General features: G+C 43.0%; 1 protein-coding gene across 2 annotated transcripts in view; it reads left to right on the forward strand.

Annotated features, from left to right (window-relative positions):
* Nucleotides 1-6176, forward strand: part of TADA2A (transcriptional adaptor 2A) — a 35679-nt gene extending 29503 nt beyond the window's left edge. For both annotated transcript variants that reach the window (XM_084864216.1, XM_084864217.1), the window contains 4 exons: nt 1357-1489; nt 2026-2069; nt 3796-3869; nt 5323-6176. In XM_084864216.1, the coding sequence (XP_084720342.1) occupies nt 1357-1489; nt 2026-2069; nt 3796-3869; nt 5323-5508 (437 nt within the window). In that variant the 3' untranslated portion in view covers nt 5509-6176. The remainder of the gene's footprint in view (nt 1-1356; nt 1490-2025; nt 2070-3795; nt 3870-5322) is intronic.
* The last annotated feature ends 9333 nt before the right edge of the window (nt 6177-15509 follow it).

The raw sequence follows: 15509 nt of genomic DNA on the forward strand, positions 1-15509 counted from the left end.
ATGCATAGTCTAATCATTCTTATTAACCAAACTTCACCTAGCTTTAGGTGCTTTGACTGAGGTGGTGATAATTAATTATATTAATAGTAGCTAACATCTCATAGAAACAGTTTACCATGCACCAGTCCCTATGCTACCATTTCACCTGGATCCTGTCATTTAATTCTCATAACAAACTCATGAGTGAGATATTGTTATTTCCATTTTATGAAGAAGCTAAAGTTTAAAGCGATTAAAGAGCTATGTGTAGTACGGCCAGGTCAAAAGAGAAGGCCGTGTGTCATGGGAGTTAAGAGCTTGAGGTCTGGACTTGGACAGCGTGGGTTTGGATTCTGGCTCTCCTGTTTCCCTGATTCTGTAATTCTGTTCCAGTTTTAATTTTCCAAGTCTCTTAGAATTAGTCTGAAGATAAATTAGAGTTAATGCATGAGAACATAGTACAGTAAATCCTCCACAAATGGCAGTTCCTGCTGTTTCGTTGTTATTGTTGGAATGATCTTTAGCATTCCCTCCTTCTTGGTGGTTGAAAGCAATCACCCAGTACCCACAGGAAGTAGCCCTATGGGTGTAAGTTTAGCTTAGTATAATGGTTCTTCGTTTTTAACAATGGAAATTGTTTTCAAAATAGAATTGTATCTGGAGCCCTAATCTATAAGTAAGGTAAAAGTGGAACTATTTGGCTGAAGTATAGTGGCTCAGGTTAGGTGTAGAGCCCACAACCACCAGTATGTGGTGGTGATCTTGCTCTTCCTGTAAGCCCTGATGGGCCGAGGGGGCTCCGTGGAACTCAGTTAGAAATCCAGGGGTGTGGCATTTTGGCATCTGTTTACCTTTATTAACATGTATGAAACATCACATGACTTTTGTTTAACCACGTGCATGTAAAATCTGATACCAGGGCCTGGTTACCTGATACTGGCTGCCTCTGGGACAGAGGGGAAAGGAACAGTACTGGTGGGTGAAGGTTTGTTTTTATTTGTAATTCTACTTGTGCCACTGAAAAATACATAGATAGAAAAATGGAACAGGGAGCAAACATAACAATATTGGATGTTGATTACTTTTGGGGGTGGGAAGATGAATCATCTTGTTTTCTTTGTACTTCTCTGTTCTGGGTTTTTTCTTTCCCCTCAACATTTCTTAAAGGTCAAAAAAGGAATAAAGATATTTTAATTTCTTAACTTAAAAAGGGATTTTAAACTACCGGTAGGAGAAATCTACTTTGCTTTTGGAAAATTAATTGTGGAAGCAGTTTTGCAAAAAAAAAAAAAAAAAAGAGAAGCTGTTTGCTGGTCAGTTAGGAAGCCCTTCTCAGTTCTGCATCATTATTGCGGTTGTGGGTTTTTATACCCCCAGGCGCCAGGACCTACGATCACCTCAAGAAGACGCGAGAGGAGGAGCGCCTGAAGCGCACCATGCTCTCCGAGGTCCTGCAGTACATCCAGGACAGCAGCGCCTGCCAGCAGTGGCTCCGCCGGCAGGCCGACATGTGAGCGCTTAGTCCGGGGTGGAGGAGCATCCTTTTGGCCTTTACGTGTATCTCCAGGCATCTCCATGGGCACCCTACCCATGGCAGAGTAGTAATAATAATCAGGTAGCTGGAAGAATTCTGAAAATTTTAGGAGTCTGTCTCAGAAACAGGCAGTATGACAGTTTTGAGAAACATAACTGCCTCCTGCAATCCTTCTTTGCTACTTTGATCTTATTTTTTAAAATAAGTAACTCCTCACTCCCTCCGTATCTACTGGGATACTTTCCATGAGAGAAGCATGTTCCTGCCTTTTCTCATGAATGGTCCCCGTGATGTTCTGGGCTCAGCTCTTAACAAATCCAAGTGATTTCCGCTCCCAGAACAGATGGCTCTTCCTGGTTAGCCAGTGGGATAACCTGTAAAACACGTGCAGTCTATCTCGTTACATCTCTTCGGAGTAACCAGCCTGATAAATGGCAGCCAGTCCCACGTGTGCTTTTGGAAACTGCCTTCTCTGGCGCGACATAAATTTAAATTCCTCTTCTTCATCGTAGTGATTCCGGCTTGAGTCCTTCTGTTTCAATGGCGTCGAATTCAGGTAATTACTTTTCAAGCTAGAGCAAATCTTGATTGTTAAGTTTTCATTCTAGAGATTGTGTTGACCCAACAGACCCTCCCCCCTTTTGTGGAATCGGGGTGCTTATGCAGAGTAATGGTAATTATGTGTTGTCCCGAGTTATAAACACAAGCAAGTTTTCAGAATGTTCAAGGCTTGACAGGGATTAGCCTCAGCATTAGAGTACAGAAACGGGGAAGAACAGCTCCAAAGAGGTGGTTTCTTTATTTTACCAATGTCTACGGGCAGTTAGTTTACTGTGGTGGTATCTATCACAGATTTTGAGATTTACTTTCTCAAAAGGGAGAAAGTAAAGGCGTTGTGTCCTATATGAGCAAAGAGGCATGCTACTTGCCAGAAATGCAAGGCTTTCTTTTTAAGTTGAAGATTTAAAAAGTTCCTCTCTCTCCCCCCTCCCTTCTCTCAAATAAATAAATAAATAAATAAGGATGAAGTAACATGACCGTGCAACATCGGTTTTTGTGTTTCTGAACCATCTGCACTCGCTGGTCATTTCTGACTTCCTAGGCTGGCATTGGCCCTTCACCGCCTGCACTTTGTGGAGGAGCCCTTGTCCCCTCTGTTCATTTTACAGAGAAGCATGTTTTCTAGCACAGCAGGCTGTCAACAGTCCCTCCCCGTTCTCTCCACACCTAAACGACAACACCCACAACACTTACATTATCCTATCTACACTTTCTTCTGCTTAACTCCGTCTACCCATCCCCACCTGAACACTCATCTCAAACTGTCAAACCCAAACCAAGAAATTCTGCACATCAAGCCTCCCATCCCGGGCAGTGCCTTCAGCCTTAGGTTTCTTCCTCAGGTGTGTGAGTTCACCTCAGCCTCTCCTTTGCCATATAATAGCTCATTGTTCCTCCCCGTGGATCTTTCCGGTAAACAGGGCTGCTTTGGAAGGAACAGTATTCCCTCACATAATAAATAAGAAGGGCCTTTTGCTGGCCTAACAGTCTGCCTTTGATCTGAAGGCAAATGGTACTTGGTTAATTACCATGTTTGCCTTGTACTGCTGGCAGAGTGGCAAGGATTAGGAAATGTCTCCTGCAGAGTTGTTATTTCCATTCATCAGCTGTCAAGGCAGGTAGTGTATGACCTTTCTTAACTATTTAGATGAGCTCTGGGATTTAGATTTTATTTTTTAATTTAATTTTATTTTAAATTTATCTTTATTAAAAGTATTACAGATGCCCCCGTTTTTTGTTTGTTTGTTTTTTGGGGGGGCTTTAGATTTTAGAATCTCCTATTGGGTTCAGGAGAAAATATAATTTTATTGATTTCAGAGAGGAAGGGAGAGGGAAAGAGATATGGAAACATCAGTGATGAGAGAGAATCATTAATAGGCTGCCTCCTGCACGCCTCCTACTGGGTATTGGGCCCGCAATCCAGATATGTGTCCTGACTGGGAGTCGAACCGTGACCTCCAGGTTCATAGATTGACGCTCAACCACTGAGGAACTCCGGCCAGGCTAAAGCAGAGGGCACACACATTAGCGTTGCTATTTTCTAGTAAACATTGTGGAGCCCGTGTTGCTAATTAAACTGGCGCCTGAGGGGACTGGTGGAGATTTTCTCCAGCCGGCCATAATTGCCTAACTGGCCGGGCTGCAGTGAACTTTGCTATATTTTCCACCTGAGGACTTGTCACTTCTATGACATAAGTGCCCTTTTCTCTTTGTGTCTGTAGGTAGACGAAGTGCACCACCCTTGAACCTCACGGGCCTCCCTGGCACGGAGAAGCTGAACGAAAAGGAAAAGGAGGTAACAGAAAAGGGGCGACAGAGGAAAGAGGCTGAGAAATCGTTGAATTGCCGTTACAGGGTCAAACCCGGGTTGCTCTGCTTAGCTAACGACATGCACAGCTCTAGTCCGTCCCCGAAGGCTGTGCGCTGCAGAGCTAACCTCAGCAGGTTTCAAAGGACTCCTTTCCCTGTCACCTTGCCCTCATTTACCTTCCGGGAGAAGAGCATATGATGTATAAATCTTAATAATAGCAGCTGTCGTTTACTGAGCACTAACCATGTACCAGATACTGTACTGAGTGCTTTAAGTAAATGGAATTAATTTTTATAAACTTAAAATAACATATACCTGAAAATGGTTACTTCCTATTAGAATGGTCACTTTGAGTTGTTCTACACTTTTTCCAACAGTATAACCATCACTTAAAAGATTTTTGGAATTGTCTCCATAGCATGTTTATAAGCATAAAGAAAGGAAATTTTCATCATATATAATCACACATTAATTTTGATTTTAAAATGACATGATTCACTTTTCCTTCCCATTATAATCATCAGACTTGTCCTCATGTTACTTTTGGCTGTTTCTAAAATTTACATCCAGCCTCAAAAGTGTTTTCGGCTCTAAAGTCCTTTCCAAAAAAGGGATTCCTCTTTTGTTCCTCAGATGCTCCTTTTACAGTTCCCAGATCAGTGCCTGTCTGCCACTTGGTACCATTAAGTCAGGTCAGATAGTAAAGAGGTGCCTAGGAGAAGGGGCTAGTATTAGTCTTCTGTTATATCCACTAGGAATAGTAAAGATTAGTTTAGGAATATTTTATATTCAAGTATTGCTTAAAAAAAAAAAAAAAAAAAAAAAAAAAAGGGTCACAGGCCATTTGGATCCCAGTGTTAAATGGCCTGGAGGTTTTTTTAAAGCATTTTTTATCCTTAACCACAACACGGTGACCTTAGATGGCTCATTGCTGGATAATGGCAAGTAAACTGGAACGAGCCAGCTTTCTAAAAATGTTAGCAGCTAAAAAATGTCCTCTTTTAAAAAGATCTCTATCTCCTCTCTCTCCCAAAAGTAGGAAAAGTAATCACAAAAGCAAGGACCACCACTTTATGCCGATACTAAAAATAATGTGATTCACATTTGGGAACCCAAGTATCTGCACCGCCACCCTCACTGAGCCCTGTGGCTCTCCCCTGACTGGCTGTGTTGGAATGTGCTGGGCCTCTACCCCACCAACACCTGCTGAAGGCTCTCCCAGCGTCACTTCCTGGCTTTCTCTTCCTGAGTGTGTCTCTCTTTAGTGAGTATTCCCTCCAAGGAAGAGACTAAAAGGAATGTCGTCCAGCCACCCAACAGCTCCTATAAATAGTTGGAGGTTGATGTCACTTCTTAAATTTTGTTTTGGCTATACCTGCTGGATTAACTTATGAGAATGGTAGATGTTAATGTTTATTAAATTTGCCATGTCTTACAGCTCTGTCAGATGGTGAGGTTGGTCCCTGGGGCCTATTTAGAATACAAATCTGCTCTATTGAACGAGTGTAACAAGCAAGGAGGCTTGAGACTGGCACAGGCAAGAGCACTCATCAAGATAGACGTGAACAAAACCCGGAAGATCTATGATTTCCTTATTCGAGAAGGCTACATCACTAAAGCCTGAGGCCCTCAGAGCTTGGGATCTGAAATCACAGGTTTGGAATGTGTTGGACCAAAGGACAGTATGGATGTTCTTGAGCTGAATTCTCAGTGTAAAACAAGGGGAAAGAAAGGACAAAAGAAACCTTAAGCTGTGAGAATGTCTACTTTATTCTCTACCCTGCTTTAAAACACTCTTGCTGTTGGCATTGTGCTGCAGAGTTAAATGCTAGATGTGCTATTATTAAACGTGAGTGGGCATTCATTCCTAGCACCTCTTGTAACTAAAACAAGAACCATAGTACCTCACGTCATGTTGTTGGTAGAAATAGAACTAAACCAGTCTTCAGTCCCATGGGTCCAGCTCAGACTCTTGTATTTCAATGGTTGGTTTTCTCATTATCTGTTTTGCCTTCAAACAATACAGACAGGTTTACAGTAAGAGAAAGGTTATGGAGCATGAGAAAGCTTTCTCCTTCCTTCTGAGGATTCTTTAAGTTGACAACTTATGTTTGAGCAAAAGGGAGGGAAATCTCATCATGGTCTTGTCCCAAACTGCATCTTTAATTTGAATGTCTGGCTTTGTACTTTGCAGTCTGTCTAACCTGCAGTACACTTTTGAGGAGGTGGCATCAGATATAAAATGTCTCGATTATTTTTAGAATTAATAGATTAAAATGTTTTGCTGCTCAATTTGTGGTGTCAAATGTTCTGGTAGCTAAAGCACACTTAGGGGGCTGGATGCCTGCCTCAACACCCTGCACTGTCTCTCCTGACATGTGTCCTGGACTCACCCTGTTCGTACCCTGGGTTTCCCAGGACACCAGGCCCCTGAGGATGGAGATGATGCAACTGTCCTCCACTTTGCTTGGATTGAAACCCGAACCTTAATTTCTTAATGGGGAATGTCTAGCCTGCAATAAAAGCTACTTTTAAAACAAAAGTAAAGCAGAGTCATATATGGAACTCAGTAGATATGAGGGTGAGTAACTCAACCACATCTGAAACTTGGTCCTCAAAACTTTCTGCAGAATAAGAATCCAAACTCAGCGTCATGGTTATCCCATTTCTAATAGAAGGAAGGTTGTATATATAGAAATAACTTCAGAATCTCCACAAATTACCTCTAGTCACTGGTTCTTTCAACATTCAAAATATCTAATTAAAATATTATATACTTTGTTGGAAGTGTCTGCTCAGACTTTTTGACTGATGTAAATATGCATGTAGCTTGCTAATAGACTTCATCTAGGGTAGGGGTGTCGAACTCAATCAGAGAAGGGGCCAAAATCTAAAATCCAGCCTAAATCGCGGGCCGAATGGTTTACTGAACAGTCATAAACTGACAATGTCATAAACTGACAGCGGAGTGCAGTGATGACAGCGCGGTGCGGGCCACATTGCAAGGCCTGGTGGGCTGGATTTGGCCCACGGGCCTTGTGTTTGACACATGTGATCTAGGGGGTTACAAATGACGAGGAAACTCTGAGGATCTGAAGGAATTAGAATAATTAAAAACTTCCATCTTTAAAACGGGTGGCTTATGGAAATGGTCTCTTTTCTTTGCATACTTGTCTCTCTTAGAAAAATGTATTCTACTCCCACTTTGCTCTCCGTTGCTTATGAAGGGATTGTGTCTTATCCCTGAAAGGCAATTCTGGCTCTAAAAATTTGGAATGCACTGGACATCAATGTCAGGTGACATCTGTAATAATCTGAAGAGTCCTCAGTCTTGGTTGAGGAAGGCTTCCTGGGTGAGGTGAGCTCCTGGGGCAATAAGATCGGGAGGAAAGGGGTAATTTCGCAGATGGAAGTGGGGGACTGTTCCAGACATAGTGGGTAGAGGGTAACACCGAGGCAGCAGTGGGAGTAAGGAGAATGGTGCCAAGAGATTTGGTTGTCTAGGACACGAGGGCAGCTGTGGTAGTTAGGAGTGGAGGATGGTAGGACAGTCTGGTAGAAACCTTGGAATCCGTTGAACTCTGAAAAACTGATTGGGTAATCAGCAGATTTGATGAGGAAAAACAGCATGGTTGAAAATAATGATAGAAAAATAAGATCAAGCCATAGTTTGGGCAATGAGTGCTCTTGAAAGGAGTCAATCAGCCGGGACCGGTTTGGCTCAATGGATAGAGCGTCGGCTTGGGGACTGAAGGGTCCCGGGTTCGATTCCGGTCAAGGGCATGTACCTTGGTTGCGGGCATATCCCCAGTAGGGGGTGTGCAAGAGGCAGCTGATCGATGACTCTCTCTCATCGATGTTTCTAGCTCTCTATCTCTCTCCCTTCCTCTCTGTACAAAATCAATAAAATATATTTAAAAAAAAAAAAAAAAGAAAGAAAGGAGTCAATCAGTCTCTACTTCAATTTTTATAATAGAAAAGCATTTGCTGACATATTTGATGTGGCTGGATTAAGTACATTATTTTCTTCCATGTTCTATCACCAAAGGAAGGACCTTGCTTTTAATAAAAATCAAGAGCTAGCAAGGGCATTTCAGAGGATATTCCAGCCACATTCAATGGAGGTCTCAGTCGAGATAACCTCAGAGAGGAACAGTTTACTCTGAATCTCAACAACATGCATTAAGACTCCTCACTGTTGGGGATTTTTATTGCAACCTAACATTTTGGGCATATCTTTCCTGCCGGGGCTGGGAATGGAGAAAGAATTTCTTTCCCTGTGATGATCCTTTCCTGTGCTTAAAGGCAGAGGCTGTCTGTCTTGAGACCAACTATTTGTGGTTTATCCCTTTATGGACTCTAGTGTTCATCCTTGAACCCATTTAAAATCTGAGCTCAGTAGGTGATTAACCAGTCCTTGCTGAGAGATAAGAACAAGCTGTCCAGTTTTTAGTAATGAAATCACCAGCTTGTGGTTAGCTGAAAGGACAAAGCCAATGACATCAAAAACAACAAAATTCCAGTTGGTAAGTCACCCTAGCTTTAGAAATATGTACGAGTGCAATAAAAGCACTAAGATGGCCCTGGCCTCTGCGGCTCAGTCGGTTGGAGAGTCATCCTGTACACAAAAGGATGGCAGGTTTGATTCCTGGTCAGGACACATACCCAGGTTGTGGGCTTGTTCCCCAGTTGGGGGGCATGCAGGAGTCAACTCATAGATATTTCTCTTCCTCTCATTAGAATCAGTATTTAAAAAAAAGAAAAAAAAAGAACTAAAATGTCCAGTATGAACAGAGTCCCAGATTACAAGAAGCTTGGGGGAAAAACTTGTTTACGTAAACTCCAGAACACTTTTCCCCTGGCCTCCAGGCAAGAGAGTCATATTTTGGAACATGGTTCATCCATTTTTAAGGATCTTTGTAGATACCTTCTAAATACACATTGTATTATTGTTAACACGAAAAACTTTTCCACAACTTGTGTGTACTGTACCTGGCTTTTTACTTGTTTAAATTTCTGAAGTTTGATTCAAGAGGTACTGAATCTGGAAGCTTTGCTTTCCTGTCCAATGTGCTTAGACCAGATGTGGTTAACTCTTCCCTGATCGGCCAGGGGGACCATCTCTGGGACAGTGGGACTCTGCCTTGCCTTGTGTAGAAGCGGAAGCTGGGCTAAGACAAGGGATTTCTCTTCAATCAGACCTACTAACCAGCTCTTCGGAGTGAAATTGAGTAGCATCTCAGAGTACAAGCAAGGCCAGAGCAGCCTGAATACCATAGTGATGGTCATTACTGACATAAGCATTTAATTTGGGGGTGAGAACAATAGTGAAGAGCATTTAGGGGGTACTTTGGAACCTAAGTCTATCCATGAAACCTGCATCAGGGCTGGGTGTTCGTGTGCTACATGAATAATTTCTGAGAAGTCTGGAAAGCCTGCTTCTAAATCTAATGGAGTTCTTCTGTCGAGTGTTTACCTGGTGCTTTGGCTTCTATCAGATGAGATGTGCTGGGATGAAAGCATGAACTGCCCTTCGAGCTCACCAATCAGGATTCCAATCAAGAGACCCAGGCATTTAAGGAAAGGATGAATGGCTTGCATCTGACATTAAAATGCCTTTGTCACACTGAGTTAACTTGCTTGGTATGCATTGTGTGCGTGGCCCCTTCCCTGTTAGGAGTAGGAATAAGGAAGTTGATATAAGAATGCAGAAAGTAACCTTAAATGGCTTAAAATCCCAAACTGAAGGATTCAGAAAAACTTGAATATCACCATACATCCTTGTTTTGAAAAAAAGCCTGTCGTTAATCTTTGCCTGCACAGACTTGTTTTGTGTCTTTCAGGACTGGGTAATTAAGTCTGATGCACTTATTTTCTGCTTTGGAGCCCAGGGAATGGCATCTTGGTTGAATTATTCTTTCCTTCTTAACTAAGTAACACTTTTGTTTTCCCAGCTTGCTTAGTCTTTGGGTCGTATGTGGCAGAAAACTTCCAGGTGGGGCTTGCTGATCAATCCACCCTGGTCCAGTGTTATGTTGAACAGAAGTAGCATCTTAGGAAGTGTCAAAAGGAGAAAACCTCATAGTTTTAAGAAATCATCACTTTTTTTTCCTAATTGAAGCGCAAATGCTGAAATGCTGTCATCTTCCCACCCTTATTCAGTAGTGAACTGAAAGCCAAGTGCCAACTCCCGACACTTCTAATGCATCTCTTCTCCTCCATGGAGAGCTGTCTGCCAAGTATACTCCTGTTTCTGGAATTACTTGCGATGGCCTAACCTTCACTTTTCTTCCATTAAACAATAGTAACTGATTTGGATTATCCCCTTATTATCACCCTTCATTTAGAGGATTCCTTTAAAACAAAATATATATTATTTTAAGAAATAAAAAAAATTAATGGAATTTGTACTATGGAGCTTGATATATTTTTTAGGAGACATTTATTTTTTTAAAAATTGATTTCAGAGAAGAAGGTTGAGAAAGAAGGAGATAGAAACAGTAATGATGAGAATCATCAGTTGGCTGCCTCCTGCACACCCCCTACTGGGGATCGGCTCACAACCTGGGCATGTACCCTGACTGGGAATCAAACTCTGAGCTCCTGGTTCACGGGTCCGTGCTCAACCACTGAGCCACACCATCGGTCCTGGAGCTTGATTTTAATGTTCCCAATCAACATCCCTAACAAGAAAATGGATTAATTTGGGATAAGTGTCTGATATTTATATTTCAGTTTCCAATGGTAGGAGGTCTAACATGAAATGGGCAATTTTCAGGGTAATTTAACAGAATTAAAAAAGTTATTTAAAGGAAGTGAAAAGTTAAGAAATGCCATGAACAGACACTAGCTTCCCAAGTACCAGGGACCTTAGAGATGGGGAATGGGGAGGCTGATTTGAATTTTGGCAGGGGAGGAGAGGGCAGCAGCGTTCCCTTGGGAATTTGCTGCCTGCTTTGGAGGGGTGGAAGAGCTTTTCACATAGTATCCTGTTAGGAGCCTCTTTTTAATCACTGCCAAGCTGCAGCAGGAGAAGCCACCCTACTGGGGGCAGGAGCCAGAGCCCTTGTTTTTTGCCTGAAGGAGAGCACTTTGAAGTTTTTACCAAAGGACATTTATCTAATTGCTAGCCACAGGTAGGAGGGGACAGCAAAGTCAACCTTACCTGGCAACCTGACCCTCCCCCGCCCCCACCACACACAGAGGAAAATCTTTGCCTTGTTTTGGGCATATATGGTTTCAGGTTCAGGACAGCTGTCAGATCTAAGTCAGCATGGTTTTAACTTCATGCTGCAAACCAAAACCCTTTTGAGAGCAGCATCTCTCAGAGTGCCTTCCGCCTCCAGCAACTGCAGAGAAGAAGGCGTCTGCTGCAGAGAGGAGCGGCTATAGATGCCATTGCATCTACCGGATCCAAGCTGTGACCTGGCTCGGAGTTTGAGAGTTAAAAATAACCACGGCTTAAAGTTAGGGGCGTAAAAAGTAAAATGCTGGGTCTCCATGGAAACTAGGAGAAGGAAAAAGGCAAGCCATGAATTTCCAGCAGATGGGGCAAGGTGGGGTGGATATAGGGGCCAGGGAGCTCCCTCTGGTGAAAGGAGATGCCCCTGATGAGCATCCAGAATGTAGCCAGACATTGTTCCAGGGCTCTGGAGACACTGGGTGGTATGTTTGCAGCAATAATAGACATTTTGGGGTGGAGGGGAACCAGCTGAGGTGTCTAACTTGCTGTAGCACAGATGTGCTGCTCTTTGGCAAAGCAGAGAGCAGATGAGCAATGCAGTAGGTTAGATGTTGCCTTCTAAACCATGTGGGAACCTCTACTACTACCTGCATTCACATTCCACTCTTTGTTTCTTTAAATATATTTTATTGAGTTTTTACAGAGAGGAAGGGAGAGTGATAGAGAGCTAGAAACGTCAATGAGAGATAAACATTGACCAGCTGCCTCCTGCACACCCACTACTGGGATGTGTCCGCAACCAAGGTACTTGCCCTTGACCGGAATCGAACCTGGGGCCCTTCAGTCCCAGGCTGACGCTCTATCCACTGAACCAAACCAGTCAGTGCTCCTCTCTTTCATTTGCATAATCAGAGACTGAGGAGCAGCAATTTCTAACTAGAGGGGAAGTATACAGGTTCTTGGGCCTTTACTCCCTTTCAGTAGTTCCAGGTTTTCCCCCCTCTGGTGTAGGAGATTATGCAAAGTGGCATTAATTCCCTAGGATACCCTTAAAAGTTTGGTCTCAATATTGCCGGTATTGTTACTATCAGAGGTGACTAACTCCTGGGGGAAACATTTCATTTCTTCATTTCCCTTTTCTTTAAAAACAATTTGTAAAGAATACACGAATACATCCTAGTTGTAAGTTTTTTTTTAAAACCCCTCTCTTTTCCTTTTTACATTAAGAGTTCATATACGTTCTTGTTCACCAGCACGACACTGGAAAGACCTGAGTGCTAATGCTTGTTCTGCTCCATCATACTAATACAGCCGTGAGCAAGTTCCTCAGCCCTTCGTGTGTGAAGTGTGCTTGATCATACTTCCTGGCCGGGTTTGATGAAGATTAAATGGCATAAGGTATATTAACCACCTGGCACCTCCCTTCCCTTCCCATGGACCTTTGATATTTTCGTTTAATCCCAACCAGGTAGAAGCAAGCACTTGGTTTTCCTGTACCACACAATTCACATCATGGTAAAGTCTCACAGAGGGGACACTAAAATCTGAAAGACACAGAGCAAGTGTTAAAACAGGCAGGTGTGCAGTTTTCAAGGATGTTATTTACGTTGGAATTCTCATCACTGCATCATTGCCACAGCCCCAGGGTTGAATTAAGGGCAGAAAATTTCAGAGACAGATACATACTAACTGACCTAGTTATCCTAGACATATTGTAACATTCTCTTACACAATGCCTTGCCCAAGAAGCTTGCAGTCGGGTCACAAAACTGTATACACACTATGATGGTCACTACATAAAGAAAACGAAAAAAATCAAAGTAGTAAAATTATGGGTGATGGCATTTGTACACCCCCTCTCTCTGGTAATGTGACACTTGCTTATTAATGGGAAATAAATTTTATGAGAATTATAAATACTCTAAAAATAGAAGTTTAAAATATTTTACATTAATAAAATTGAGTCTTTATGACAGCTATATAAGGTGCTATATTACATCTTATAAAACAGCCTTAGCCAGTTTCTGTAGTAGATGACATGTGTTTGGGGATGTCTTGTCCCCTAGTTCTTTTATCTGCTCCACATTTATAGGTTCCTCCCAAATACCGGGTGTCCTCTGTCCCTCTCGAATGTGCCAAAGGACAATAGTTTAAAGACTTCTCTGGAGGAACGCCATATTGCATTTTAGCCACCAATGGATGGCATATATTCTGGAATTACAGACATTAGCAAGCAGCGGCTTGAGACACCTGTGACCAACAGGACCTGATGGTAAACTTCTGTAGCCCGAGGAGCCCTGATCACAGCTGTTCCCTAAAAGCTGCTGCCAATTTGTTAACCAGAGACAGTGATACAAATGGAAGATGGCAGCTATCCTTTCCGAGGGACCCATAAAGGTCTGATGACTCTAAGGAGCCTAAGCAATTAAGAAGGAGAGTATTTTTGGAAAGGCAGAGACATCAGAAGCCAAGCAGAGAGGTAGTTTGCACCCTCTACTTACTGTGTCTGATCACATCAGCTCTCATTCTGTGTAGAAGCTGCATCACACGAAAACACTGCTTATTTAGATATAGTCAGGAGCACCCACACGTCCCGAGGCGTAGACCAGTCATGCTCTTGTAGCAGATGACCTCTAAGATGTTTCTACAAAGATCGTTAACACCTGTAAAGATACCTATTTCTAGTCTGGTAATGGGCTATCCAGGAGGGTGGCCACTAGCCTCATGTGGCTATTGAGATTTAAGTGGATTAAAGTGAATTTAAATTGCTGTGGCAGGTGGCTCAGTTGGTTAAACTAGCATTGTTCCAGTATGCTAACTTTGCAGGTTAGATCAGGGCACATACAAGAATCAACCAGGGAGTGCATAGAGAAGTAGAACAACAAATCTCTCTCCCCCTAAAATCGATAAGCTTTTAAAATTTAATTAAAATTAAAAAATACAGTCACAGCCCACATTTCAAGTGCTCAGGAGCTGCTGCATTGAGGCTAGGGGATTCTGTACTGGACAGTGCTAATACATAACATTTCTATCACAGAAACAACTTTTCTATCACAAAATTCTATTGGACTGTGCTGGTTTAGAAAAGAATATCTTCAAGTTGCCTTTTTCCTTTCTTCCTTTTTGGGAGAGGCATATAGAAGCCCACACTTCCACTGGGAGGGCATGCAGCACCTCCCTACCCACAGGCCTGTGTGTAGTCACTAAGGGATCATGCTGAATTTAGCACCTTGTCCTACTTTCCTTAATCTCTACATCTTTATACATGCCTCGCACTGAACACAGTCTGTGTTAGCCCTTCCCCGCCCCCTCTTTACTGATGAGGGTATGATTCTTCTCGGTGGGCTTAGGCTTAGTGCCTGTAATCCATGAGCATGCCCGGCACCTCCTCACTGACTAGAGCTATTCTGGAAACCTGCCTCCTGGGTAACAAACAAGCTTGAATGTGGAGAGGGATTGCATCTATTTGTGCTGCTGAGTCACTGAATTGACTGAAGGAGAGACCGGGGGTGGAAGGGGAAGGAAGAACGGGAAGAAGCATACAATGGCTTCTCTATAGAGATTTTGTTATTTTGGTATTGGCATGTCAAAAATAAGTCTTTAGATGAAGTGATGGTGGAATAGGTTAGTGCTGGGAAGATGCCTTTCCCAGGCAAGATTTGAACTCCTAGTGTTTTATCCTGAATCAGAGTTTCCTTCTCTCACACAGAAAGATTAGTTTTGCCTAACTTAAAGCTGTGAGTCTCTATGAAGGCAAAATAAATCTCTCCATCCTGGAACTTTTTAGTTTCCCTAAAGATGAACACGGAAATGCTTTTGATGTCCTGTTTTTGTCTGGGAAGTAGACAAAACTTTTAGATATCCCTGCACCCAGGGGAAGACTCAGAGTCCCGCTGGGAATCGGGAAGAACATGAGAAAGCTTCAGAGCATTTTGGTTGAAGACGCTGGAAGATGTAAACGCAGTACGCGCGCGTGGTTTTACTTCCTTCGTCAGTTCCTCCCCCAAACCTATGACTCTTCGATTGACTTCAGCAGTTCTGATGCCAAAGGGTTTGCAAAGGCGAGGAGCTGGATCTGAGGAGCAAAAGCTGGGCGTGGAGTCAGGACTCAGGTGTCTGACTCACGGAGCCCGAGGAAGTCGTCTCTACGCCCCTCACCTGCCAGGGCAGGGTTGTGCTGGAAAAAAAAAAAGTCGGTTTTGCATCTACTCATGTTACAGATGAGCCAAACTACAAGTAAAAAAAAAGCATATAATCCCTCAACGAATCCATATGTCCAGCCTGGGCTCCGTAGACCCTGCACCCCTCCCTGGAGGCTCGGGCTCTGTGTGGGTCGGGTTTGGAGACTCCGATGGCACCCCTATTCCCCTGTTCCTGGCGAGCTGGGGGCGGGCGAAGGATCGCCGCATCCATAGCTCCTTTTGTGCCTCGGACAATACAGC

Source organism: Pipistrellus hanaki, assembly GCF_964339955.1.
Source record: "Pipistrellus hanaki genome assembly, chromosome: 16".
NCBI classification, from domain to species: Eukaryota; Metazoa; Chordata; class Mammalia; order Chiroptera; family Vespertilionidae; genus Pipistrellus; species Pipistrellus hanaki.